This window comes from Dendropsophus ebraccatus, chromosome 4 (assembly GCF_027789765.1).
Source record: "Dendropsophus ebraccatus isolate aDenEbr1 chromosome 4, aDenEbr1.pat, whole genome shotgun sequence".
In the NCBI taxonomy this organism is placed as follows: Eukaryota; Metazoa; Chordata; class Amphibia; order Anura; family Hylidae; genus Dendropsophus; species Dendropsophus ebraccatus.
In genome coordinates, this window is record NC_091457.1 from 27806559 (window position 1) to 27834494 (window position 27936).

General features: G+C 42.6%; 2 protein-coding genes across 3 annotated transcripts in view; one reads left to right on the forward strand and one right to left on the reverse strand.

The window, feature by feature from the left end:
• The window catches only part of LARGE2 (LARGE xylosyl- and glucuronyltransferase 2), a 45283-nt gene extending 42900 nt beyond the window's left edge, over nt 1-2383 (forward strand). For both annotated transcript variants that reach the window (XM_069965339.1, XM_069965340.1), the window contains 2 exons: nt 1117-1312; nt 1711-2383. In XM_069965339.1, coding sequence (XP_069821440.1) covers nt 1117-1312; nt 1711-1908 — 394 coding nt within the window. In that variant the 3' untranslated portion in view covers nt 1909-2383. The remainder of the gene's footprint in view (nt 1-1116; nt 1313-1710) is intronic.
• A 5007-nt stretch (nt 2384-7390) lies between these two features.
• The window catches only part of PHF21A (PHD finger protein 21A), a 70018-nt gene continuing 49472 nt past the window's right edge, over nt 7391-27936 (reverse strand). The window contains exons 13-17 of the mRNA XM_069965341.1: nt 26589-26752; nt 19906-20061; nt 14296-14371; nt 13198-13301; nt 7391-12732 (exon numbers count right to left, since the gene is read on the reverse strand). Coding sequence (XP_069821442.1) covers nt 12475-12732; nt 13198-13301; nt 14296-14371; nt 19906-20061; nt 26589-26752 — 758 coding nt within the window. The 3' untranslated portion in view covers nt 7391-12474. The remainder of the gene's footprint in view (nt 12733-13197; nt 13302-14295; nt 14372-19905; nt 20062-26588; nt 26753-27936) is intronic.

The window sequence follows — 27936 nt, forward strand, 5'->3', positions numbered from 1 at the left end:
ACCCCATCCTTTTTCTCTCCACACGGGGCCCGACATTAAGTGGACTTAATAAGGGTTAGTGCTGACCGATTTCTTGTTTTGGTTGTATGTGCATAGCAAACATCTGCCACTATTTTATCAAAGTATTTTTATGCAGTTTTGTATACACTATAGGATTAGACTACAGATCGTCTGGTAATTTACATTGTAGGAGATGTGATGTGAAACACTCCATCATAGGTGTTAGTGCGACTGTCTGACAACAGGCTTGTATTCGATATTCAGTGACAAGTAGCAGAATTGTGAATGCAGCTCTGGAGTATCTTACAAGATATAATTAGCCTTGGATAAGGGCCCTATTCCACCGGACGATTATCGTTAAATCGTTCGAATCTAAACGATAATCGTTCGGTTGAAATGTAGTTAACGATTAACGACCGAACGAGAAATCGCTGATCGCTTTATAAGACCTGGACCTGTTTTTATTGTTGCTCGTTCGCAAAACGTTCGCATTGAATAAGACATCGTTCGGTCGTTTGCAATAGATAAGAACGCAATAGCGAATAAATAGCGAAGAAAAACGATCGCAATTACGATCATAAGTAACGATTATCGTTCCATGGAAATGAGTGAACGTTTTCAGGTCTTTCGCAATAGCGGTCGTTTGAGATCGTTAATCATTAACGATTATGCAAACGATAATCGTCCGGTGGAATAGGGCCCTAAGTCCTCACTTACATATACCAGGATCGTCTTCTATCGCCAAGTCTTGACACATAGGAAAGCAGCTTATACTGGATGCTGCTGCCATCTGCTGGTCACACCAAATACACTCCCACTACTTGCATAGACTGAGCTGTGTGCACTGTTGTAATGTGGTCTCTGATTTAGCTGGGACAGTAGGATTACATAATAATAGCTGCATTCTTCCAGAAACAACTCCACTCTTGTCCTCAGTTTGTGTGTGGTATTGCATCTCCGTTCCATTGAAGTGAATGGAGTTGTAATACCACATACAACCTGAGAACCGACATTTTTTCCCCTAATTCTGCATAACCCTTCTATTTATTTCATTTATTCATATGTAGCATATAACTTAGCACCATCATTCTTTTCATATTTTTTGTCTTTTCTTAGATACCATGTATGGGAGAAGGGACACGCACCAACTAACTATGCCAAATGGAGAATAGCAACCACACCCTATCGAGTTGATTGGGCACCAAACTTTGAACCCTACGTGGTTGTCCGCAGAGACTGTCCTGAATATGACCAGCGCTTCCTGGGCTTTGGCTGGAACAAAGTGTCTCATATTATGGAGCTGGATGCCAAGGTACAGACATTTACATCCACTCTCATGTAGTTTAAAGGGGGTGTCTATATTTGGAAGTCCGAAGTAGATAGCTGGGACTGGGGTCCCTTATTCTGATGTACAATACATGGAACTGAAAAGCACTGGGTTGTCCTAGCTGGAGACCTCAAAAATGATCAGATTTCAAGGTAGGGTTCGAAGGAGGAGGATGTTTTAGATACCAGTATGAACAGTGCAGACACGTGGGGAATCTATGCAGCCATGTTGCTTCCCCCTTTAGATAATAAATATCCCAATTGCTGTTAGAGTTAAAACTATGATGCAACAACCATAACTAAATGTGTAAAAATATAAGTTTATTGCAGAGTAAGCCATAAAGTAGTAGTGCTATCCCTGATTCTTGTCATCTCTCTCCCCAGGGCTATGAGCTGGTGGTCCTCCCCAACGCTTTCATTATCCACATGCCTCACGCTCCCAGCTTCGATATCTCCAAGTTCCGCTCCAGTGAGAACTATCGCCTGTGCGTACAGACGCTCAAAGAGGAATTTCACCAGGACTTGTCCAGGCGATACGGCTCTGCCGCCCTCAAGTATATTGCAGCGGAGAGGAATCGGTGACATCGGCTATAGTTGTCCTGGAAGCATTTCACCTTGTATGGGAACGTTAAGACGGACGCCACGTCCCGGCCCTGCAGGGGTTAAGTTGAGTGTATTCGTTCACTCTGTGCCTGTAATATTGGGCTCCACTGCCTTATTGAAGAGGGTTACCTGCATTTTCGTAGGGATCAATGTGCCTCTTTACAGACAAGCTGAATCAGCAGAACTTTGACTTTTTGTTCTTTTTTTTGGCTTCGGAGGCATCAGGAGACAATCACCACCATTTGGGAAGATGCCGCTATGTAGTCCCGATCACTGGATTCTGTGACCACTGCTCTGGCTTGGATTTATACAATATTATATATTTTATTTATTTATGACTGACATCCAGTACGTAGGTAGTGCAGCCGGGACAGGATTCCTGCCTGATACTTGATTACATTTTTTGTAAAAAAAACAAACACCTATGCCAATAAAATTCTGTACAATTTCTTAATTTACTTTATATTCTTATTATTTATATATTGCTAACCATGAACTAAGTGCCAAACACCTCCCCCATCCCTGTATTGTCCCTTAAAGGGGTACCCCAGCGAAAAGCTTTTTCCCAGTAATTGAAACACATTACACAGTTATATAACTTGCTTCAATCACTTATCTGCCCCCTTCACTATCTTGCCCCCCTCAACTCATTCTTATCTAATGACTGTTGACCCCTGGCTGCTCTGTGGAAGCCATTTTGTGACAATGACATCATCACGAGAGAGGCAGGTGTAAGCCCTGTTAGGCCAGCCTCCCCTTGTCAGATGACTCAGGTTGCTCAGCTCTGATTGGCTGAGCAAGCTGTAAGCCATCTAACAGTTTTAGAGTGAGTTAGACATCACAAGTGCATCATGGGAAAGCCTAAACCAGGAAGCTGTGTCTATGCAGATGATGTCATTGTCACAAAATTGCTTCCACAGAACAGCCTGGGGTCAACAGTCATTGGGTAAGAATGAGTTTACTTCACTTCCTGGTGGGGGGTTGAGGGGGGGGAAAGATAGGGAAGGGGGCAGATAGGTGATTGAAGCATATTACAAAGTTATGTCACTTTGTAATGTGTTTCAATTACTGGGAAAAAGCTTTTCAATGGAGTACCCCTTTAAGGAATTTTCCCTTTAAGAGCTAAATCTCCACATTTCAATGTAACTGTTCCTACAATGGTGTGACCACATGAGAACCTGTTGCCAACTCAGGAAGCAACAGTGGGCAGACATAACTGTGCTAGGAAGGGCAATGCGAACGTGGATCGCTATCTAAAGGTAAACTAAATCTGAAAGGATAAAAGACACAATAAATATTATACAGAAACATTTATTTTACTAGATTGACAGTGGGGCTAGTTGTGAAAAAAATTCTTTCAAATCAACTAGCGCCAGGGATATTTAATTTACTTCTATTTAAAAAAATCGCAAGTCTTCCAGTATTTATGAGCTGCTGTATGTCCTGCAGGAAGTGGTGTCTTCTTTCCATAGTGCTCTCTGCTACCACCTCTGTCCGTGTCAGGAACTGTCCAGAACAGGAGAGGTTTTCTATGTCAGGAACTATCCAGGGCAGAAGCAAATCCCCATAGAAAACCTCTCCTGCTCTCCAGACTGGAAAGAATGCCACTTCCTTCAGGACATACAGCAGCTGATAAGTACTGGATGACTTGAGGATTTTTTTAATAGAAGTAAATTACAAGTCTCTGGCACCAGCTGATTTGAAAGTTATTTTTTCCTAAACTACCCCTTTTAGGGTGCCTTCACACATACCGACTTGCAGCGGAAATCTCGCTGCGAGTTTTGCAGGGAGATCCTGTGATTACATAATTGAAGCGGTCTGAAAGACTGCTGCAAGTATGTATTGCAGCCGCCCCCTTAACCCCTTCATCTGCTCCTACGCTGTCTGTATATACATTAACCTCTCCTTGCCGCACGGGGTCCCGGCTTCCTGCTCTGCCGCCCAGCCAATCAGTGTGTTGCCCAGCCGCAGTTCCCTCCATGGTGACAGAGCTACTTATTTCAGGGGGTGGGACCAGGGCTTGGCTGTTTGGTAAGAGAAGGGAAAGGAAGTCGTGTGTGTACTGCTAGCAATCACATCAACTCCTCTCTTGTTTAGCATCATGCTATGACATGGTGCTGAACAAGCTGGCACTATGCTAGGGGATGATTTACACTGTATACTACTATAGATGGCATGTGCAGGGGAGAAATGGTTACTAGAGGTGAACAAACTTGCTGATCGTTCAGGTTCGTGCCAACCCAAATTTCTGGCAAGTTTGCTAAACTCTTATGGTTACGATTGCTCTGACTTTGCAAGGTGCTGTGTGAACAGAAATAAGAGAAACAGCAGCAGCACAGCAAGGAAGGGGTTAGGAAGCTTCTGAGAAGATAAAAAAAAATAAGAATAGGGCACTATGGCCATATGGCAGTAAATATACCGATTATATAGACAAGGACCAGCAGCTAATATTTTTGGGTGGTGATAGATGAGTTGGAAGCTTTGATTTACCATACAGGAACAGCTGAAACAACAATGACCATTTAAAATCAATTACAAGTCATACAGAAAGTCTGAATATAGCTCTAGCCTAAAGGTGCTATAACCATTGAGCAGCCTTGCTGCACGAGTCACCCTTGTATGATTAATAAACATCAAAGGGTCCTATTACACGGCCTGACAGTAGCTGTAATCGAGCGCAGATCTCCTAAATTGTCGCTGACTTACTGAGCCTTTTATATATATATATTATGATCATGCAGAAAGGGGTGCACAGATATTGTTAGCTATGTCTGTGCAGCCCTTGCTGCGTATACAGATGATAATAGAGTAATACTTACCTGTCCAAAGTCCTGTGTCCTTCTGGTTTCCCACCTCCACTGACACCTCTCTGCAGTGACAGGCCACTAAGTCAATCACTGGCAAAGACGGGACATTGTTGTGGCCAGTGATTGCCTGAGCGGCCTGTCACTTTAGACATGTGTCAGCGGCGACTGTGATGAGAAGCCAAGAGGACTGGGGAGTGTGAACAGGTAAGTATTACTATTATTTTCTATAGTTTTATCAGCCGCCAACTGCGCACCTCTTATTGCACAATGATATTCAAACCTGCTAAGACACAACGATCAGCCAATGATTGTCTCCTCTGCGATTACTGTCTCTATTACTTGGGGCTGCCCATGTAATAGGACACTATCTGCTTGTAACAAAGGTGCTGCAGAATTAGTGCAGCGGCCCATTGACTTTCTTCTAAAATAGTGCAAATCCTGTGCTGGAAATGTAACCCCTTTTTGAACCCCTTTTTTTTTCCACCAAATCTAGGAGTAAGTCCAAAAAACAGCAGAAAGTGCTACTATTCTACAGTTTTTATTTATTTTTTATATTTTAGTAAAAAATATATTAAGTTGCTTGAAACCCAAAAGGTCTAGATTTTCACACATCGACCAATCACAGCTCAGGTTTAACATCTTAGGAAACCGGAGCTGTGATTGGTTGCTATGGGTAAAACCAGAACAAATGGGTTTTAGGCAGATTGAGGAATCTGGCCCTGTGTGTAATGGTGCGTTTACACAGACAGATTATCTGACAGATTTTTTTTTAAACAAAGCTAGGAACAGACTATGAAAAGAGAACAGGTCATAAAGGAAAGTTTCAAATCTATTCCTGGCTTTGGCTTCAAAAGTCTCTGTGTAAACACACCATTAGCGTAACGGTGAATTCACCTGCAGTAGATCTGTTGCCGTTATTTATGCTACGATCCTATTCAGATCATTGTCCATCTTCATTCCAGTATAACTTGAAATGTCCACTGGACCATCAGTACTATGCACTCACTAGCTTACAGACCGATTTAGAAGTAGAGCAGTGCCCCCTGCTGGATAACAAGAACCATTCTGTGGTCTGAAATGGATAGAATTTAGGAAGAGGCCAGGCTGATCTGCATGCACCATGACAATCTAATATTGATGGCTTATGCGAAGGGCCCTAAGATGTCTATGAACTTCTTGAGCTGATCAATGCACTCCATGACAGAGGTAATCTGGAATTTATATATATATAACTAGGGGTTTTCTAATGGGATGGTCATACAATGAGTATGAATAGGCATTCTATTAGAGACCCCCTTATCTAGTAGCATGTTAAACCTCCTTTGGCCTTGATAACCACAACAATTTGTCATGGCATAGATGGATTGTTGAAAATGTTCTGCAGGACTGTGTGTCACAGTTGCTGCACATGGAGGTGCTGACATTGACCTGAACAGTCATTCTACATCATCCCTTTAAAGCTAAAAAACGAAATGCTCCCAAACCTAGCTGATCTTACTCACCAAGTCCTCCCCCCCCCCAAAAAAAATATTTTGAGCATTCCCATCATGCATTTTCCTGATAGTTTCATTTGTGTACTCGCTCCCTTACCATTTTTCCTGACCACTGCTGTCATTACTATTGCACAGGAAACACAGGACTGTTTTTTTTTCACTGATTTTGTATCACATCACTGCAATATGTATTCTATAGTAACTGATGATGTAGCAGAGCTGACCTGCGCATGGTGTAGCTATGTGCTACATAACGGGCATCTGTTTACAGGGGTGGGGGGTGTAGTGCAGGTTTAGATCTCTGCTTGCTGACTGTGAATGAAAACATTCTAGTTCCATCCAGACTTTAAGAACATTCATAACACTTACCATATACCAGAGCTGTGACACAAAGACAGGTACATATTCCTGTATTCACTGACAGCAAGCAGAGATAGAACTATAACTTTTCATATTACAGAAACCTAGGCTCAGGGACACATGTATCATCTATCACTTTCACGACCTGTGATCTGGTGCATGGAGATGATCAGATGTCATCTCCCCTGGGGGCTGGGTTACCAAGTCAATAGACAGCTATCCCGGCCCCCAGAGAGGAGATCACATGCCCTGTCTCTACAAGGGGAACTGGGGAAGAGGGAGTGGCGAGTTGTCAGAGAGCACACAGAGAAGATGATTTTAGATATCCAGAGTGGGTAAGCATGGGGAAAAAAAAAACAGGGAAAGGGTGCAAGATAGGTTATACATGTAGATTAGACATAGGGTGGTATTGGGAAGGGGGAACATTTAGAATATTGTTTTTGTTACCTGGATAACCCCTTTAACACTGCGTGAATGATGATGCTGAAAGTTCCATATTCTGGTCCACAGCACATCATACATGCATGGACCATAATTAGAAAATGTGTGGAAGCTCCACAACATGTCCATGCCAACCATTGTGACAACCCTTGTGGAATGGCTGTCAAAAAGTAATGCACCTGGTCGACCACAAACCCTATCACATAGACACCCATCTGTAGGTATTCTGGGTGCAGGGGCTTGGGATATAGAAATAATGACACCACTGTTTTCATTCAGTTTTATTTAATAAAAATGTTAAAATAAATAGATACAAATTGATCAGACGCTCTGTGTTCGCCCCCCCTCCCTCCCACCCTACCAGTTCCCTAAACTCTAAGCACAGTTTTACCAAAACTGAAAACACAGACTTCCAATTTTACAGAGAAGGCAGAGTATTTGCAGTTCACTACCATCGGGCCTGGAAAAAAATATAATGTATATTTAAAAAAAATAAAAACAAAAAGAAAAAAAAAATACAAATGAAAAAAAGTTCCCGTTACAATAGATAAGGAACGCCTCTCAATGTCATACGAAAACTTAATTATACATTTTTTTTTCTATAGAAAAAAGGTATGTTACAATATTTTCTTAATTATGATATTGACATTTGACGGATTATTATTATTTTTTTATTCTTATTTATTTATTTTTTTACCCTAAAATGCAGCACAAGAGATGTGAGTGTTTCCTCACAGAGCAGAGTGTGAGTATACGTATACCAGACACTATCTGGAAGTTTTCTGTATTATTAATAACTATTGCTCCTAGGGTGAGAACAGGAAAATAAAAAAGGGGAGGGGGCTACTGCAATGTAAACAAGGTCGGGGAGATCCGAAGCAAAACGTGGGGTGGGTGGGATACTGAGGTTAGAGATACTGCTCACATGTAGAAAGGGGCACGTATACCCTTGGGCACTGCTTGGTTCTAGGTCATAAACGCACAGGGAAAACTTACGCTTGCTGACTAAGAAAGAAAAAAAAAAAGATGATCCATAGAGAGCCCTTACATTTAAAATTGGGAAGGAGACTTTGATAGGACAGAAGGAGAACTGCCCCTTTAACACTGCATTAAGAGAAGCTACCACTAAGAGCCGACATGTCCACAATTGTTATACAGCCGCAGTAAGGCGGAGCTGCCAGCGGAAATCACCATGGTCCCTGGATCACCCCATAAAAACATGATATGGTTCAAAGGATGTACATATACATGGGACATTTATATCCTTATAAAATAGTTGTCATATGGGGCAATATTCAGCAAATATTGGTGTTACCTATCTGATGCTTTCCAGCTGCTGCAAAACTACAACTCCCACACTTTAGGCTAAAGGCTGTTTTGCAACAGCTGGAGCGTCACAGGATAAGGAACGCAGGTTTATATCAATGGAGTCAGACAGTATATACTAGATTATGTGTACTGTATGTAAAAGGGACGCCTTAAAGGGACACTTATAAAACACCAACATTTTTTATGTTACTCTTTCATTTGTTGTTAAGCAAGGCTTATGTTTACTGCCAAGACACTGGGACCCCACGGGGGCTCTGTCCAACCACGATTAAGATGGAAGCTATGGTTCTAACATTATCTATTTCTGCTACTTAGTCCACTATAGACATTATAAACCCCACCCCTGCTTAATATAGGAGACTGACAAATTTTTTTGTCCCTTTAAGAATCTCACACCACCATGGAGGTCCCCATGCAGTTGCTTTGTCTGCCATGTAACACTTATGTGTGTGCACACTTACATCCTGTGAAATCAACCACCTGTATTCAAAAATAAATTATAAAAAAAAAAAAAGCAAGCCATGTTCAAGTAAATCCTCTACTATTTGCTAGAAGCGCTGGGCGTGTGCGGACAACAGAAATGATCCACGTTATTACCTACGCATGCACAGAGAAACCTGCAATGATAGGGGAATGCAATAAGGCACTTTGGAGCGTGCTCACTGCATCTATTCCTGTGGGGAGTTCTCATAGTGGGACTTCATTGCTTTATAGGACTTCACCTAGGTCGAGGATGATGGAGAAGCAACAACCTAAAGCGCAGTTACCTGCAGCCAGCAAACTACCTTTGGCCAAAACCTAGCAAACTGATAGATCCATACAGTGGGAGCTGAAATGGTCTTTCTCACCTGTCTACATAGTAGTGTCCTGGGTTATAGCTGCATGCAAATCAAAGAGGAATAAAATTAAAGGATAAATGATGACATTTTATAGTCCGTGTAGAAATATCCTACACTCTGGGCCACCTCACTACTACTCCTTTAGTGTTTTATATATGCCCGAAGGTTTCACAGCATTAACTTCTGGTATTGAATGTATTCAATGTAAACTAAAAATCAGCACAATGAAAAAGCTGTAGGCAAAAACTGCATAGCACGGGGGTGAGAGAGCATGAGGCATTCAAAGGGGCCATGGGATTTTTTTTTAACTTTTGGACCATGAGTAACTGCACCATAGGAAGACCCCAGATGATAGATTAGGGACAGAAAATGATGAATGGGCGCTGACCAATTTACTGTTTATCACATGTAATGTCTGGACTGACTGAAAGTGTTTGGTTGGTTAAAATCTGGGTGTTTAGATCTTCTTACCGATGGTTACATCGAGCCAGGAGAATCACTGGGCTCTGAGCTTCACTCTGCAGCTGGCTGCTCTCATTGTCTCACTACAGGGGACAGCTCCACAGACCTGACATGCCAATTCTTTGGGCGGACAACAGAATCTGGCTGACCATAGAATGGAGTCTATGGGACCGGCGGAATCTGTGGGAACTTCTCAGCCAAGATTCCTCAGTGTGAATGCTCCCTTACTATAAGATCCATCTCCAGCAGCAAGCCAGGGATTGGAGCTCAGCCCAGCGCTTCTCCTGGCGATCAGCTGGGGTCTTAACACATAGATCGCCCCCCGTCCTTTATGATAACTTTGGAAATGCCTCTATGACATTTGTGAAATTATAACTATACAATATGAAAGTGTTATTATGATCATGGTTGGTGCCGTATTTCTTAAACTCCCCAAATCCATTCACACGAAATATTAAAATTCTGTCTGCCTACAACCACCACTAGGGGGAGCTTAGTTGAGGCAGATTTACTATTGCAGGTGCTAGCTTGAGTTACATGACTTGCACCATAGTCACTATGTTTGTAGACATATTTGTACCTCATTCACCAAGGGGGTGTAATACATTAGGAGGGTGATTAAGCAGGAAAGGGGGCACGGTTTGGTCACGACCTCCAGCGCCAAGATTTTGGCATAAAGTAAGCCAACTAAACTCAGTCTGCACAATCTATGATTTGCCAAACTCACCAAGTGATAACTCTTACGCCTTTTTTACTGTCTTGTGTAGGGGCCCTATTACATGGGGCGTTATACCATTCAAATTTAAACGATAATCGTTTCGTGTAAATACCGGCAACGATCGAAAAGTCGTTTGTGTGTCATTGATCGCATGTTTTAAAATCATTGTTAATCATTCTCTAAATATTCACATCGTTTGTTCTTTAGCTGGGATAAGGAGGAGTAAAAGACGGTAGTAGCTAACCACTATCGTTCTGTGTGTTATGGTGACGGATTTCAGGTCGTTCCCATATGCTCCTGTTTGCGTTCGTTTATCGTTAAAAATCGCTTCGTTTAATAGGCCCGTAAGATTATGTGTCTAACTATTATAGACAGAAGTTCTCCCCCACTGTGTTATAGACTCACTAATATGGTCTATGGTGATCTACATTTTACCTGTTGAAGTGATTGTTTTTCTTATATACCATCCTTGTGGTACAACTTAAAATCTCTGCGGTCCTGAATTTTGACATATTATGATATTTTGATCATATACAGACACATATTTCTTTCTTTTATTGATGTCACCATTTGTCTCTATTCCAGCTAAGTGGACAAGTAAAGGTGCATATGCCCAGGTTGAGCTGAGAGACAACAACACACCCAACCCACAACTCTGCTGCCTAAGTAACAGAACGAAGATCATGTCTTCTAATCCTGACATTATTAGGGGGGGACTCTAACTCGGCACATCCAAGACGTTGTACAAATGCTTATAAAAGACATCAGGATAGGCTCCCATCAGATGACATCCTAACAATGAGGTCCTGCTGGATACATGATATCAGATGCTGGGATGTGCTGCACCTACATACAGGGAGGCTGTATATATCTGAATGGGTTGCAATGAACCACTGCAGCACATGGGCTCCTTCTACAGTCAGTAATGTGTAGACATGCACGAGAAGTCTTGTTTCGCCATTCTACTGACACTAGGAAGACATGTTTGCAATATTCGGTACCTGGGCCTCCTCATGTCGCATAAAACCAAAGCAAAAAAATTAAAATAAAAAAAAAGATAAAAAAAATTACCCTCAGGTATTCACAGTCTCTCAGTATCCTATCTGCATTTTATCGTCTGCCCGCTATATCTACGGAACACATGGGCTAAGCGGCGCCATCACCGCCGCAATATCTGTAGTGTCATAAACTTGTCAGGAGACAACACACGACTCGTGTTCCCGTGAGGTGCATCCGAAACCCACAAAGCCTACTCTGCTTTGCTAATACTTCTGCATGGATTTTTTTTTTTTGTAATTTTTTTTTTTTTTTATGCAATTTTTTAATGAATGCAATGAATAATAATTTGGTGGTAAATTACCAAATTTCCATTTCTTATGGAGATGCTGGCACATATTAAAAAAAACAAAGAAACAAACAGCTACTTCTACACCATGATGCAGAGATGGGCATTCATTCCATACTCTACTATGGAATGCAGCATTTATAAGACAGGTCGCTCGGCACCCCCGCCAGGAACTATCATAAATGATCATAAATACTGACTAAACATCCTTCCCTCCCACCCCCTCCCAGCTCCCTTCACCTTCTGCTGCCAGGCATTAATATGAGAAGAATATATTTTGTAGATTTTTTTTTCCTTTTTTTGGTACATCACACTGAGTTTAGTAGACAGGGGAAATTTCCTAGTCTTTGGACTGGTATGTACGCCCCCTCCCCCCTCATCACAACATAAAAAGTATACAGGAGGAGTTTTCAGAAGCCCACCGTGTCCACACATCCACCTTTAAGAAAATAGCAAAGAAAGAAGAAAAAAATAAAGATTGATATCTATGGTTGCTGCGGAGGCTGCTGCAGGCACACACTGGTGTAAGATAGAGAGTAAAGTTAAAGATTTGTTTCTATTTGTCACTTGGCATGGTGCTGGCAGGACGCGCCAGCTCACACGTGGAACACACAGAATAAAAGGTTGATTGGCAAAACTCCAGTGCTTACGTCTCTGTCCTGGGATGTAACATGGTTATGGTCCAGTCTCTCCCAGGAACCGTTCAGACGCGGCTTATCTTTTCAGAAAACCCTTGCTGAGAACAAAGGGGTCACTTAGTCTCTTCTGCCTGGTTGCAGTTCTGGACACAGTTGGGTGATGGAAAGGAGGCTGTGACTGGGTTGGGGTCAGGAGGGGGGCTGTTGGCAGTAGCGGTGCAGTCCTGGCTGTGGTTAGAGGTCACCTCTGAGTTAATAGGTTTGGTGAGGTCTATATCCTGAATGAGCCGGATAAGACGTTTCACTTTGTCCAGAGAGCTGTGCATGTCTTTCTGCCGGGACAAGATGCTGTTCTTCATTTCCATGCATTTCTAGAAAACACAAAGCGCCACATTATCCCCAACCATGCAATTGTCTGCTGCTCAACAAGCATTGATTTTCCAACCATTAAAAGATTTCACACAGTGTACAGGGCCGGAAGCAGTTCTCTCCATTCAGTGTGCAGTGGCCGGACCTGGTTACTGCAGCTCAGCTGTAAATGGGAGCGGAGCTGCAGCTCTCAGGTCACCACCGCTACACAGTGACTGGAGCCAATTTCTTCTAGTCCATTCACTATGTAGTGTGGTCACTGAACAGCTGATTGTTGAGAGTTCCGGGTGTCAGCACCCACCAATCAGTGACTGATAAGCTCTGGATATCAGATTTATGTTTAGCCTGGCAAACCAGCCCCTTACCAGCAATGTAATATGAAGTACATAAGCCATCTCTTTATATGTGGCCCATGGATATGCCGGATCTGCACATCACCCTCTCACATAGTGCACCGCTGTACTCACCGTTATAGAGTTGCTGAGTTGTTTTACTTTCTGCTCTAGTTGCTCTCGCTCCTGTTTCAGGTCTGTGCTCCACTTGAGTAGTTTCTGCTTTTCTTCTTCTTTTGCTTTAAAACAATACAAGAAAGGTTGGCGGTGAGACTGGCCATGTGTAAACGGTACAATACATATGTTCACTCCCATAGACTTTATCTTGTTCACAATTATCCGCATGCAGGCAGAACACAATACAATATAATAACCCAATTGTTAGGTGACATTTTCTTTTTTTTATTGCAAGCTCTCGAAATCAATAGATTTGAAGAAATCTGGCCGAGAAAAGCAAAAATGCGTCACCTCCATATTCTCCAGACTTTCATTAATGTTCACAGGTACTTTAAAAGAATTAGGCTGCATTAACACGTTCCGTGTTCCGCACTTAACACGGACGTGGAATGCCTGTAACGCAGTCTCCCCCGCCCGGGCAGCATCTGTAATTAGATGCTGGGAGAGGGGGGACTGTACAGATATTTGCTGCGCTGTAACGAAGTAGCGGCTCTGTCATTACAGCGCAGCGCATATCTGTACAGTTCCCCCGCTCCCAGCATCTTATCACAAATGCTGCCCGGGCGGGGGAGACTGCGTTACAGGCATTCCACGTCCGTGTTCAGTGCGGAACACGGAACGTGTGAATGCAGCCTTACTCTCCAGCCTGTGTGCCTCCAACTGTTGTAAGACTACAACCCCCAGCATAGCTGTTGCTTGTGCAGTTGTAGTTCCACAACCACAAGTTGAAGATCACTCAAAGTAATACTTTTTAAGCTAGGACTGTACAGTGACTGGTAAATAGCAAATAGCTGTAACAAAACAAAAAAAATTTAAAAAGAGAAAAAAGTTACAGATACAACACAGCGCTGTGCGTTCACTGGAACAATATGGAAGGAGCACAACATCTCCCTCGTTCTGAGGATTGGCAGGATCAGCGGCATTACTTACTACAGTACAAAACCCCTTTAATGTTACTGCTAGGCTTTCATGTGAGTAACGTTCTCGGCCTCAGGCCATCAGTGGAGCTGTTTGTAGCTGCTGAGCTGTGATGTGATCAGGATACATATCACCTACCTGCTTTATACGCTATATATGAGTGAACAATGGCTAATGTCCCCGGCCATGGGATCGCTTCCTCTTTTTTCAGCATCTGGAAAAATAAAAATAAAGTTATTTAATGAATGGCAAAAAGAGTCAAAGTATCTTAATACATACAGTATATATACTGTGTATATATATATATATATATATATATATATATATATATATATATATATATAAATATATAAACTCTAAGCTTCGTATCTTCATATCAGACCATTTTGGTACCAGGGATGCATCAGGGAAGTATTTTAGCTGCAAAGATTTATAAACTAGATCGGACAACATATCTGGAAGTTCCTGGAAAATAAACATTCAAGATGGATCTCAACATTCAGAGCCAGAACACCATACAATAAAGTGGGCCTGAAACCACTAGACATTTGAGCGGCAACAAGAAGACAACCACCCTGATCTCAATGTAACACTGCAACAAATCACTAATTCCCAAATAACCTTTGTCCATACTGATCATGTGACCTGGCATTCAACATCGATAGCAGGTTTTACATTTACAGTCCTTATAATTTATATTTACAACCTACAGTTCTCCAGCTGGTGGAAAACTACAACTCCCATCAGACAGACAACCACAGGTTAGGGAACCCTATTCTCCAGTTTTCTTGTAATAAAATGTCAAGGTAACAGTCCTTGCTATCCACAATGGACTACTAACCCGATATGTAGTTATAGGGAATGCAAAGACCTCACCTGCACCTGGCCCAATGCCTGGCATGCCCTAAACAGCTTCTCTGCCACATAAGATGGCACTAGTATAATAAACAGCACACATTTAGGCGGCAGCAGAGTTTCATGTAATGCCTCTGCCCTGTACCTGAGGAGCGTTCCTAAAACATAAGTATTACATTCCCACATATTTCCTAATAACTTCTATGCCCATGACTGTTATAATATAAAGCTACTGTTAAACATGGCAGATGTCCCTTTATGGTTTGGGCGGCTATATCATGGCACTCTTTTGGTCCGATAGTCATCCTCCAAGTTAAAGTAACAGTCCAAAAGTATCTGGATATTTTAGGAGACCAACTCCCCCCTGTGGCCTAGACCAGTGCTTCTCAATTCCAGTCCTCAGGCTTCACCAACAGGTCATGTTTTGAGGATTTCCTTAGTATTTCACAGGTGATATAATTATACTCAGTGCATCAGGTATTATCACAGGTGTCCTTTGTTCGGGAAATCCTCAAAACGTGACTTGTTGGTGAGGCCTGAGGAGTGGAATTGAGAAGCACTGGTGTAAAGGATATAGGCAACATTAAATCATACAACGATCTTATGGTGCGTTTACACGTAACGATTATCGCGCGAATTTGAGCGATAACGATCGAATTCGAGCGATAATCGTGCGTGTAAACGCAGCGAACGATCAAACGACGAACGAGAAATCGTTCATTTTGATCTTTCAACTTGTTCTCAAATCGTCGTTCGCAAAAAATTCGCAGATCGTTCCGTGTGAACATTTGTTCGCCGATTTAACCAATGTGTGAGATAGGCTTAAGGATCACAAAACGATCGCAAAACGAATTTTCCGTACGATATATCGTACCGTATAAACGCTGATCTTATGAAAAAAAATTGTTACTCCGACATCGTTAATCGTACGATCGGGCCAATTATCGTTTCGTGTAAACACACCATTAGGAATCTGGATTGAGATACAATCACAGTCCCCCTGTGAAAAATTTCAGGAACAGGGCAGCCGATCACAGGAGAAGAGGTCGCCAATACACCTTCAACTCTCCACCTCTCTATGCTCCCTGGTAAACTTGGGTTATCCAGGATTAAAAAAACATGGCTGCTTTCTTCTAAAAACAGCGCTACACCTGTCCTCAGGTTGTCTGTGATATTGTAACTTGGCTCCATTCACTTTCATAGAGCCAAGCTGCAATACTACACACACACGAACACAGAACTAAGGACAGGAATGGCGCTGTCTACATTTTTCTATCTCTGTAAAATTTGTTAGGTACCTACACCTTTTCTGTTCTGGGTACAGGTTGTTTATTATGTTTTTAGCAACCCTAGCAATTTATGTATTAAAAAAAAACAAAAGAAATATGGAATCAGCTCACCCCTTCAGCGTGATGCATGTGCTCTGAACTCTCTCCAGGTTAGGAGCACGTAGAGTGATATGGCGGGCCGTTACCCGTTCGAAATCCAAAAGAAGGTAGAAGCTCCCAGCTCCGTAAAAACTTGTATCTTTATTACGAATGCATCTTAAAATAACAAACAAATAAAAGCATAGCAGCGCCGACGCGTTGCGAGGTGTAACCTCTTAATCATGGCCATGATTAAGAGGTTACACCTCGCAACGTGTCGGCGCTGCTATGCTTTTATTTGTTTGTTATTTTAAGATGCATTCGTAATAAAGATACAAGTTTTTACGGAGCTGGGAGCTTCTACCTTCTTTTGGATAAAAAAAAAAACCTACATGTCGAAAGAACCCCTTTAACGTTAGATAGCCAGACTTTCCCTTTTCAGCTTTACCATCCATTTACCACCCAGAACTAGTAACAAGCTAAAAAAAAAACATCATCTCTATCAATAGGAAAATGGTTTCCAATGACAACTCCACCAAAAAGCCGCCTTACAGGATTAGGCTATGTTCAGATTGCGTACGAGACCGGCCGTTCCGGTCTCAGAACAAATCATCTTTAGCACCGCTCAGTTCTGATGCGGGTGCATCCGTACGCGCCCGCATCAGAACTCCCCACTGCACACTATGGAGCGAGCAAGCGGTGTGCACTCACAAGGTTTTCTGCGGACGCTATTCAATCAATAGCGGCTGCAGAAAACTGACATGTCAGTTTTCTACGTCGCGGCTAGGGACGGAGTGTATACCATGTGTATACACTACGCTCGGGTTCCCTTCAGCCTGCAGCACTATGTAAGTTCCGTGGAAATCATGGCCATTGAAACAACGGCCGTGATTTCCACGGAACCTCTGTAGTGGGAATGTAGCCTTACACCGCAATTTATATCTAATTGACCAAGACCATGAAATAGCTTCATAACATTCTGCTTTATTATTATCAGAAACTAAATTCCAACTTTTAGCAATAAACACATTTGGGGGGGACGCACATGTACCCCTCACAATGCAGTCACTTGCTGCAGTCATTATGGAACTGTAACCATTACTTGTCCACATACAGAGACACTGGAGGGTTTGGTCCATTTTTACATAAATTACACAGCGGTACAGAAATAAAACTATTTGTCGGCTGAAATTAAAAAAAAAATAAATATATCCCGCAGTTCTGAAAATTTGAGGGATTTAATAATTCTGCCATTTACAGTACAGCAGATGTGTCATCTCTATTCCTGAGGTCACTAGCGTTACTGCAATATCAAATGTATACTCAAGGTAATAGGGGGCAGAATATGGCGATTCAAATAATTGTTTTTGGTCTATGGTGCAGTATGATGACTGTAATACCTTTTTTGAGTCTCAGTAGTTTTTGTAGATAGGATGTTTGTTTGCTTTTATATTTTTTTAAAAAAAATTTGAACAAGGGTGTGTGTATGTTAAAACTCTGTTAAAGAGGTTGTCCAGGAAAAATTAACTTTTCGCCTATCGACAGGATAGGAGAAAAGTAGAAGGTGATGTCCGTATCGAGCCTCGCCGGCTCTGTTCATGCCTATGGATTAATGGAAAGAGCTGTGAATCTATTCATAACAAAGCAGGCCCGATAAAGAGATCGGCAGGGGGTACAGAGGTTGCTGAGGATAGGGGAAAAGCCAATTTTTTCCTGGACAACATTTTTAATGCCATCTAGGGCAGCACTCAAACTGTGAGGTGCAGTCTTCCTGCCTGTGTCTGATATCGGCACACAGCAGGGACTCCTAAGGGACAGTGATGTCATGGGGGAGCTGCTGAAGAACCTCCTTTACGGTAATGTATAAGTGGTATGTGTGTAAGGAAGAGGGGTGGGGGGTTCAAAGAGATGAGAAAGTGGCTGTAGAAGAGAAGGTGAAGAAGGGAGATGGTGCTGCTGTATATATTTGTATGTGTGTCTGCCTGTCTGTGTGAAAACTGCCAGGTAAGTAGAGAGCTGGTTTTAGACCTATGTATTAGTGGAGCATGGTGTTGAGGTATACAGGTGGAACAGTATGTATTGGTGCAGCATAGTGTTGGGTTATACAGGTGGAGCAGTATGTAATGGTACAGCATGGTGTTTGGTTATACAGGTGGAACAGTATGTATTGATGAAGTGCAGTGCTGGGTTATTTATTTCTGCACTGATACTGATTGGGTGCTGCTCTGGGATACTATGTGCACTACATTGCAGTATCTGCATAATAGAAAGTGCTTGTTGGTGAGGCCCCAGCATCAAGATGGATCAACAAAAAGTTTGAGAAGCTTACTGCTCGAAGGGACTTTTATAAGAAATCATTCCACTTTTTGTCTAGTGCATTGCAGAAGCATTGCTCAGTATAGTGTAATTTCCTCTCTGTGAGTACAGCCTTCCTGCCTGTACGGCTGTCCAACTTGCAGCTCTCCACCTGATGCAAAACTAACACCTAGACAGCCAAAGATTAGTCTATAGGGTTGCAGTTTGGACACCCATGATGAAAAGGGTAAAACTTCCAGGATTGGACTGAAGTCTGTTGCAGGCCAGCGTCAGCCATACAATAAAGCCAGCATTAACTTCACATACAGTAGGCTCAACTCTTGGGCCTGCTCTACATTCAATGACTGCAGTAAAAAGTAGCATCAGTGTTCATTCAGGGGTTAAACTGTTCATTGTAAGCTCTTTAATGGGTCAAACATTGTCTCACAAGGTAGCCACCCATAGGTGACACTAGATGGACAGTTTCTTCCTGCTGAGAGATAATTTGCATACTTTCTTACCCATAGAACATTGCCTGTAAGTCTCTATACCATCTAGATCTCAATGTGGAGAACCAGCAGCTTTCAAGACATGACAATAATTGTAGGTTCGAACTGGAATTTTCATGTGTTATAAATAGAGTAATTTCCCTTCTGACTAGTAACTGATTTAGATTGCACAGAATCCATTAAATTCCTAGCTAAACACTAAATTTAATGTCAAACTTAACCATATACTGCTCAGCAGATCAACACACACCATACATATGTAAAAAAAACCAACAAATTATTACAGTGCTGCACACAATATAATTAGAGATGAGCGAACCGGGTTCGGGTTCGAGTCCATCCGATCCCGATCATTTGGCATTTGATTAGCTGTGGCTGCTGAACTTGGATAAAGCTCTAAGGTTGTCTGGAAAACATGGATACAGCCAATGACTATATCCATGTTTTCCAGATAGCCTTAGGGCTTTATCTAACTTCAGCAGCCACCGCTAATCAAATGCCGAAAGCTCGGGTTCGGATGGACTCGAGCATGCTCCAGGTTCGCTCATCTCTAAATATAATGTCAACTGCTTGGGAATAACATTCTCCCATTACATACAAGCTTTCCTAGTAGCCTTGTTTCCTTGTATTCCATAGAGTATTGTGCCATACTAAGAATCAATGGGGGATAGGAGGGGGCACAGCTTGCATTAGGGTTGTTTCCTATATCTATCACACGGTACCTGGTCTTGGCATTTGGGACATATCCACATGCCCTTGGGAATGGATTTCAGAGGAGGCTCCAAACAGTCCAGGTGGTATACACGTGAACATGTGTCGCACATCAGTAACTGTCCGCTCTTTCTGCAGACGCTGCAAAAATCCTCATGGATATCAGCCTGTAGGGGGTCACAGGAGAGAGGAGGCGGAAAAAACAGGGGGGTCAGCCTTAAAAATCTGACAAACGCCCTTCCTCACTAATCTCTCAAAGAAAGTTCACTAGGAAAAAAGAAGAAGGAACAGTTGCACTGCTATGAAGAGCAAAGCAATGCTAGAAAAAAGCCTTGTAGAAGAGGAAAGGAGAGGAAAGTGAGGGGAAAAAAAGAGGAGCCGTGGTGTACAGTAATAGTAGTGACTGGTTTCCACATCAGAACCAGAAGAAAAAAAGCAGCCTCCTATGTCTGCATGGCAGATAGAATATGATGAAAAGAGCAGACTATGTGGTATGAGGTGTGTGCAGTATAAAGCCTCTTCTGTAGATACAGGATAGTGTAGGAGCTACCTCCAGTCAGACGCATCTTCTATGGGCATCTGGAAGAAAGTCTCCTTTAGAAGAAGCAGCAGCTTACTTTCCCCATTAGGCTCCCAAACTGCAGAGACGCTTGCCCCAATTACTCCAAAACCCAATTCAAGCCATATATTAATATAAGGGAGTACTAATCTTATTTTCACAGGTTAGGACAATGCTGCAGTACCCTGCACTGCCGCTACAAACAGTATGGTCTCTGCAAGTATGAATGAAGCTGCAGGTAAACATTGGAGTGCCTGTCCGTAGTTCTTGCTCCAGGAGTTGTTCTCCTGCTCCCATGGATCAGCCATCAATTTCTGAAGGCTGTACAACTAATTTAACAATGGTTGGGTCCGCCAGTGAAAGCAGAGACAGGATTTTGCTGTGGGCAGCGAGTGGCTGAGCAGGCGGGGGGGGGGGCTGGGGATGGCTTTGATGCAAGGAGCTCAGAGGAAGAGCCTGACTGCTTAAGCTGCATAAGGAAACCTCCAGATGCTCATAGGTATAAGGGCATCTTCCCATGGATAGGGGGATTTTCAGACCTAATGTACACACAGTAGTAGTTTTTATGGTGTTTTTCAGTTTTTTTTTTTTTTTAAATCAGACGTTACTTTATAAAAGTGGATATCAAACTTCTGGGACTCCTATGATCCAGCGAATCCCCTTTGCAGAGCTCATTTAGAGCTGCAGCCAATTTAGGCTATAATCACACACCCACAGTGCAGCCCGCGACCGCGGACCCGGCCCACACAATGAATGTGCATCTGTAGTACAATCCAACTTTATTATCATAGCGATCCGGGCCGCAAAAGTGGGGTACACATTACAACATGTCCTTTTCTTTTGTGGCACGGATAGCGGCCCCTTACACATAAACGTACGTGTAAACGGGGCCATTGAATAGCATTGGTCCTTTGTTCCGTCCACAATGGATGTGTGAATGTAGCCTTAGGGTCCTATTACACAGCTCGATTTTTAACGATTAACGATCGCAAACGAGACTGTTTATCGTTAACCTGAAATCGTTCACCATATTACACATAACGATAATCGGTTACTACGATCGTTTATTCCTTCTGATCCCAGAAAAATAATGAACAATGTGCAATTACACTGAACAATTAGTGAAAAAATGCGGAACTTGAGCGAACGAACGTGGAATTACAGTGAACGATTAATGATAATTTTAGGTTCAGATCTAAATCAAAGATCAACGATATACGAACGATTTTTCGATCGTTGCCTGCAATTACACAGAACGATTATAGTTTAAATTCAAATGAATTAACGATTTTTCGCACGTGTAATAGGGCCCTTAGTCTTTCCTTGACCATATATTGGCACAAGGGTGGCAGGGAATGCTGCTGGGCAGGAATAAACGACAGCCTGTTATGTTCCCGGATGTGCAGGGGTCCCAGAAGGCCGATCATAACGTGTTGGCGTATCTTTGTGATATGCCATCATTTACCGAGATGGGAAAACCTATTTGAAGTCTACAGCTAAATATTTAAAAATCTACATAGTGGTATAGTTTTCCTTATGAAAACGCTTGGAATTCAAGTTGTCTTTTACAGGCGTCTAAAATATTGTGTAAAGAAGGTCTAGGAGTCGCATGGTATATAAAGAGTCAGTTTTGGAAACCACACCAAAGCGAACAACAGATTAAACATTGAAGACACCAAAACAGGAAAGGTTAGATGCCAGATTAATAGAACAACAAAAACTAAACACTGCAAGAGATGCCAGTCTAAGAATACAGGAGAAATATCAGAGAAAGTTAGTCTACTAAAGAGGAGAAACTACATGGGAACAACCCAACAAGACTCCTACGAGAACCAGCGATCACCATGACAGGTTATTAATATAGACGGAAGTGTTAGACCAGCACGACTGGAGAAGCGTCTTATATTTCAGTGAAGGACAGAGAAGAAAGGGCTCTCAATAGATCAGAGACAAGTGAATGACAACTACCACACTGTCATCCAACCAGTGCAACAAGCGCCCCTGGGTGAGCTGCACCAAGATCCCGGCAGATCATGAATGCATCACCTATTTCCCTTACAAAGTTACACAAACAAGTCCCTGAGGACACACCATCTACAGAAATCTGGAATTATTATTAAATGGAAGCCATGCTGTATGAGTAATATATTTGGGGTCCATGTGACATGGATGAAAATTACGACCATGTGCTTTGGGCACATGGTGATAGAATTCTTTCACAAGAGCCTAATGACCCAAACAGCATCATAGATCACTATGAAGTTGTCAATTTTAGGGCCCGGGACATGCAGCCACAGTACGGATGTGACCATGTGCCAATGTTAAAGTGTCACTGTTGTATTTTTTTTTTTTTTTTTGTAGAAATCAATAGTACAGGCGATTTTAAGAACCTTTGTAATTGGGTTTATTAGGAAAATAGGCCATTATCTGCATTCAAAAAGACTTTGCCCAGCCCCCCCCCCCCTCCTCCTCTCTCTCATTCACTGCTCACTATCAGGAAATCTCGGCTCTTTTACACCAGTCGAGCCGAGGGGGGGGGGGGGGGGGGGGCTTGGAACAAAGGATTACACAGCGGAACCTGTGTGAAAGCCGGTATTCAGAGGTCAGAGAGGTAAGTGCTGACTGGTGCCTGGTGATGTATGTGTAAATTAACTCTTTGTTGTCCTGTTTTTGTGCCCCTCCACCCCTCCCCTCTCCATAAGAGAACCATGAAGACGGGGAGAGATTCAAACTGCTTTTCATGATAAAAATGCATTTTTCGGTAAATAAACCCACTTACAAAGTTTCTTAAAATCGCCTGTACCATTGATTTCTGCAAAAAAAATGTAAACGACAGTGACACTTTAAACACTACCCTGGGCTCTATGCGCATGATCTGCTCAGCCTTACAGTCTTACCTGGCTGCATTCAACACTTAAATGTGAATTCAAATGAAATTCCTGTCTATATCAATAAATTGTACAATGTCCTGTGCGGCTAGTCCCAGGCTCTTCCTCAGACCCCAGTGTCAGATGTATATACACTTTTTCCATGCTTAGAAGGTGGTTGTCCCACAATTAAATGTTAGATCTCCCAAAACAGGGGTAAGGAACCTTGGCTCTTCAGCTGTTGCAAAACTAAAACTCCCATCAGGCCTGGACAGCCAAGGCTAAAGCTTTGGCTGTCCAGGCATGATGGGAATTGTAGTTTTGCAACAGCTGGAGAGCCAAGTTTCCCTACCCCTGTCCTAAAACATCACAAGCTTTCAATTGGATTTATTATAAAATAATTGAAATAATAATAATTGTTGGACAATCCCTTTAAAGGAATGGGGGGGGGGGGGGGGCGTCTCCCACCCCAGTAAAATCCCACTGTCACACATTTTAGTAGATTTATTAAGTCATTCATGCTAATAAATCTGCCTGTGTAGCGTCTGACCCATCTCACCTGCACTCTGCACACTCTCCCCCACTATTGTTTATGCATACATTATGGAAGCCGTCATAGCCCTGCACTTTGTTGCAAAGCCCAAAAAAGTGGTGCCCATGACAAAGGGGCAATAAAAAGCCGCAATTTTTTTTTGCTCAATGGAAAAATGTTATACTCAAAAACAGCTATTTTCCTATTGGGTGGATTATACATGGAAAGCAGATTATGCACAGGATAGATGCCTGGTTAGATGACACAGGAATAACTCATGTTATTACTAGGAGCTGAATACAGAGTTATAGAACAAAAAGTGAAAGCAAAAAGAAGTATTAAAACCAAGTGTCATACAAGCAACACAAATGTTAGAACACAAGGGAGAGTAAGTTCTGTGATATCATCGTCTGCTTATGGGCTGGAGTGTATAGAGGAAGTTGCAGAAAGAGTCACTTGAGAGTAAAGGAGAGCGAAAAGAAGCAAGATAAGCTGCTAGGTGACACAGCAGGAGACGTGCCATGTTCTGTCTGGATTATACTAAATAGTACACATGATTCATAGTAACAATGTTTAATACATAGCAGGTATATTCAGTTTTCCACACTCTCTGTATCAAGTCCTCCTGGTTGTCAAGATCATTGACCAGGAAGCTTCACAGTTTACTACCAGGGGTCCTTGCCATGTAATGGACACACAGGGCAGTGCGGTTATAGAGCCGTGTGGAGGAATTAACACAAAAAGTATATGGAAAATTCTATAACATTTCATTACACAATAAATTACTTATATTTGTTAAACTGGAATACCTCTTAAAGAGTCTGATCATGAGAGGCAAGTGGTACCATTGGCAAGTGTCAAAGAGAGGTGTATTATAGATCAGAATATCTTCTCAATGTGTACATTACATATTTTTCAAAAATATTACATCAGCATGTAACCGGAAGGTCTTAAGGCCCTATTCCACGGAACGATTATCAGGTGTATTTGGCCGATATCGGTTGTTACGGCCACTAATCTTCCCGTAGAATAGAAGGCAACGATCAGCCGACATCGTTCATGTTGGCTGATTGTTGCAGTTGTTTGTTTTTCAACATCTTGAAAAACAAGCGACTGATATAGCAGCGATCTGCTGCTGTCGCTCTGTGGAATTGGAGCGGCGTCAGCAGACGCTGCTATATGTCATGGGCTGCCCGGAATAGGGGCTTTAGGTTACATTCACATGTTCCTTAAAGGGGTACTCCAGCGGGGGGGAACTTTTTTGCTGGGATCGGGGAGAAGGTGGCTGAGGGAAAAGACGTCCACTGACCTCCCCGGTTGCTGAGGGAAAAGACGTCCACTGACCTCCCCGCCTCTGTCACTGACTGGCTGAGCGGACCTGAGACGTATCGTCTCGGGCACGCGTCAGACACTGGGAAGCAACCGGGAACCGGAGCGCCGCGATGCGGGACCCGCCGCTGGAACCGGGGAGGTCAGTGGGCGTCTTTTTCCTCAGCCACCTCCTCCCCGGTCCCAGCGAAAAAGTGCCGCCCCGCTGGAGTACCCCTTTAAGTCCGTCCGTAAATGCAGATCCCCAATTAAGGGCCCACTGATTTCTTTTGGGCTATTCACACTATACAGATCTGCCATTCTAGCTAGTGTTATCATTGTGACCATTACTCCTTTTTAACACTTTGTACTTTTGTGGCTCCACAAAAACAAATGATGGACACAGACTATTAGGGGGCATTCCCTTGTTCTGTAATTATGGTCCATGCACAGCAAATACTGTGCTACTTACCGGAATGCGGAACACTCTGCATCATAAATCATTATGATGCTGGGACCCATGAAACAGTTTAAATCTGTGCTGACACAGCGTGAATCATGATGCTAGGAGTTCCGCATTTTAGTTAGCAGTACATCTACTCTGCATGGAACGTAATCATGAAACATGGGAATGTCCCTTAAAAATTGTGATCATAGTACACAGTCTTGAAAATGTAGGAATGTATGAATGTAGCTGAACTGCCTCATTGATCTTGAGAATAAAGAGTCTGCAGATCCTTCACAGTTTTGTTAGACACTGTGCCATTCTCCTTCCTGATCTGTTCTCATACTGCAGCTCAGATATTACATTTTATTTTCCCAACATCCTCTTCAGACCTACTGACATAAAATGTGACAGAGGGTCCCCTTACAGGGGTTATCCAGCACTACCCCTGTCCTCAGGTTGTGTGAGGTATAAAAGGCCAAGATTTAAAAAAAACTAATAAAAAAAATAATAAAAATAACCGCACTGATGTCCCTCACCAGAAGTGCTGCCATGACATGACTGGTGCCTGACTGCAGGGTCCTCTGCCCACTGTATGGGATGTCACTGCAGCACTTTTGGCACAGGACACCAGAGCAGTTCTGGTACAGCGGAAAGTTTAGGGATGAGTAAAGGTTTTTATTTTATTTTTTTGTGCCTCTAGTGTTCCTTTCACATAATGACAGCTGGTTGTACATCATGATAGTTTTTTCAAAACCACTGAAGTCAGCTGTAAACCAGGCCATTAATGTAGCTTTAATCATCTTACCTATACAACGTATACACAGCTATACACAGCTGTATGCAAACCTCACACATATGCAGTTGTGTCAGGAAACTTCCAGCGAGTGCCTCCAGCAAACTTTGCCCCCGCTAGACAGCCCAATATAGGTACTGGACCTTAGCACTTGATAGCAGGGCACCATTTATACCGAGTTACTTACGTCTGTGGAATAAGAATTAGGCAGGGGCACAGGAAGGACACTTGCAGGGAAACTACATGTGATCTGCATCTTTTCGCTTTCAGGGGAATCAGGATGACTGGATGGAGGGGATGTGGGTGGCAGGGCGCTCAAACCCAGGACCGTGTTGTATTTGGGAGGACGACCTATATGTTAATAAACACAAACAAAAAGAACAGAAACAAAATGGGGGGGTTTACATACCTTTGGCCAGTGTTCCTCATTGGCTAGCATGAAAAAGGAATGATGCAGCAGATGAAGGAAATAATCATAGTACAAATCACACAAGCAAAAAGGACAGTAGTTATAGCAAAGGGAAAGGCAGCAGAAAGCAGAAAATGTAAAAAACTAGAAAGATGTGCTAAAAAGACAACTAGGTGGGTAGGGCACTAACAACTGCTAGTAGCAAAATACAATATATTGCGTAATGCATACAAAGAGTTAAGAATACCTATTGGGAACTAGTCGCCAGATGGAAGTCCAAACCAATGGATACAATATGTACTATAAGGACTATATAGCCGAGACAGGACACCGGCTGTAAACGGACATCCACATACAGTACACAGAGGGGAAACGCACACTGGATGCAAATGTTGTAGATTTCACAGCAGATTTGTGCACAGAAATCCACAGGGACCTGGAGAAGGTTGTTACCATGTGCTGAAATATCAGCTGCACGTCTCCCAGTGTGAGAGAAACCATCCAACAAATGTTGGTGCAGGATAAGGACCCATTGACTTCTATGTTGTCATCCACTCTTCAGTTTTAAAAAACTGATCCGTTATTGACCACAGATCCGTTCAGAAAAAAGTAGCACCTGCACTTTTACAGTCTCTTTTCTCTGAAAGGAAGCTCCAACAGAAGTCAATGGGGGTCCCTTTTTCACAGGCGACAAACTGCTGCACCATCCGTGTGGTCCACTTTATACTGAAGCACCCTGTGGCCTTTTATTGGCCTCCCATCAGTTTTTTCTGATCCGCAAGGTGCCACATTGATCACTGATCCTGCAGAAAGACTGATGTGAGGATGAGGCCCATTTCTGTGGCTGTCTTACAGTTCTGTATGTATTCTGCAGTCTGTGAACCTGCCCTAAATGTTATCTCCTATTATTTTACCAAATAATCCAACCTGACATTTGCTTTTGTTCTCTAATTTGCTCATAGTAAAAACGTATTGATAAGATATACTGTGCACCTGGAACACTGAGGCATATTTAGGGTTTGAGTCCCCAATCCTCACCCCACCCCCCAAAAATAAAACAAAACAATGTTTACAGCACTTATGCCAGCACTTACAAAATGAACATTACAACCTTTTTTAGATTCCA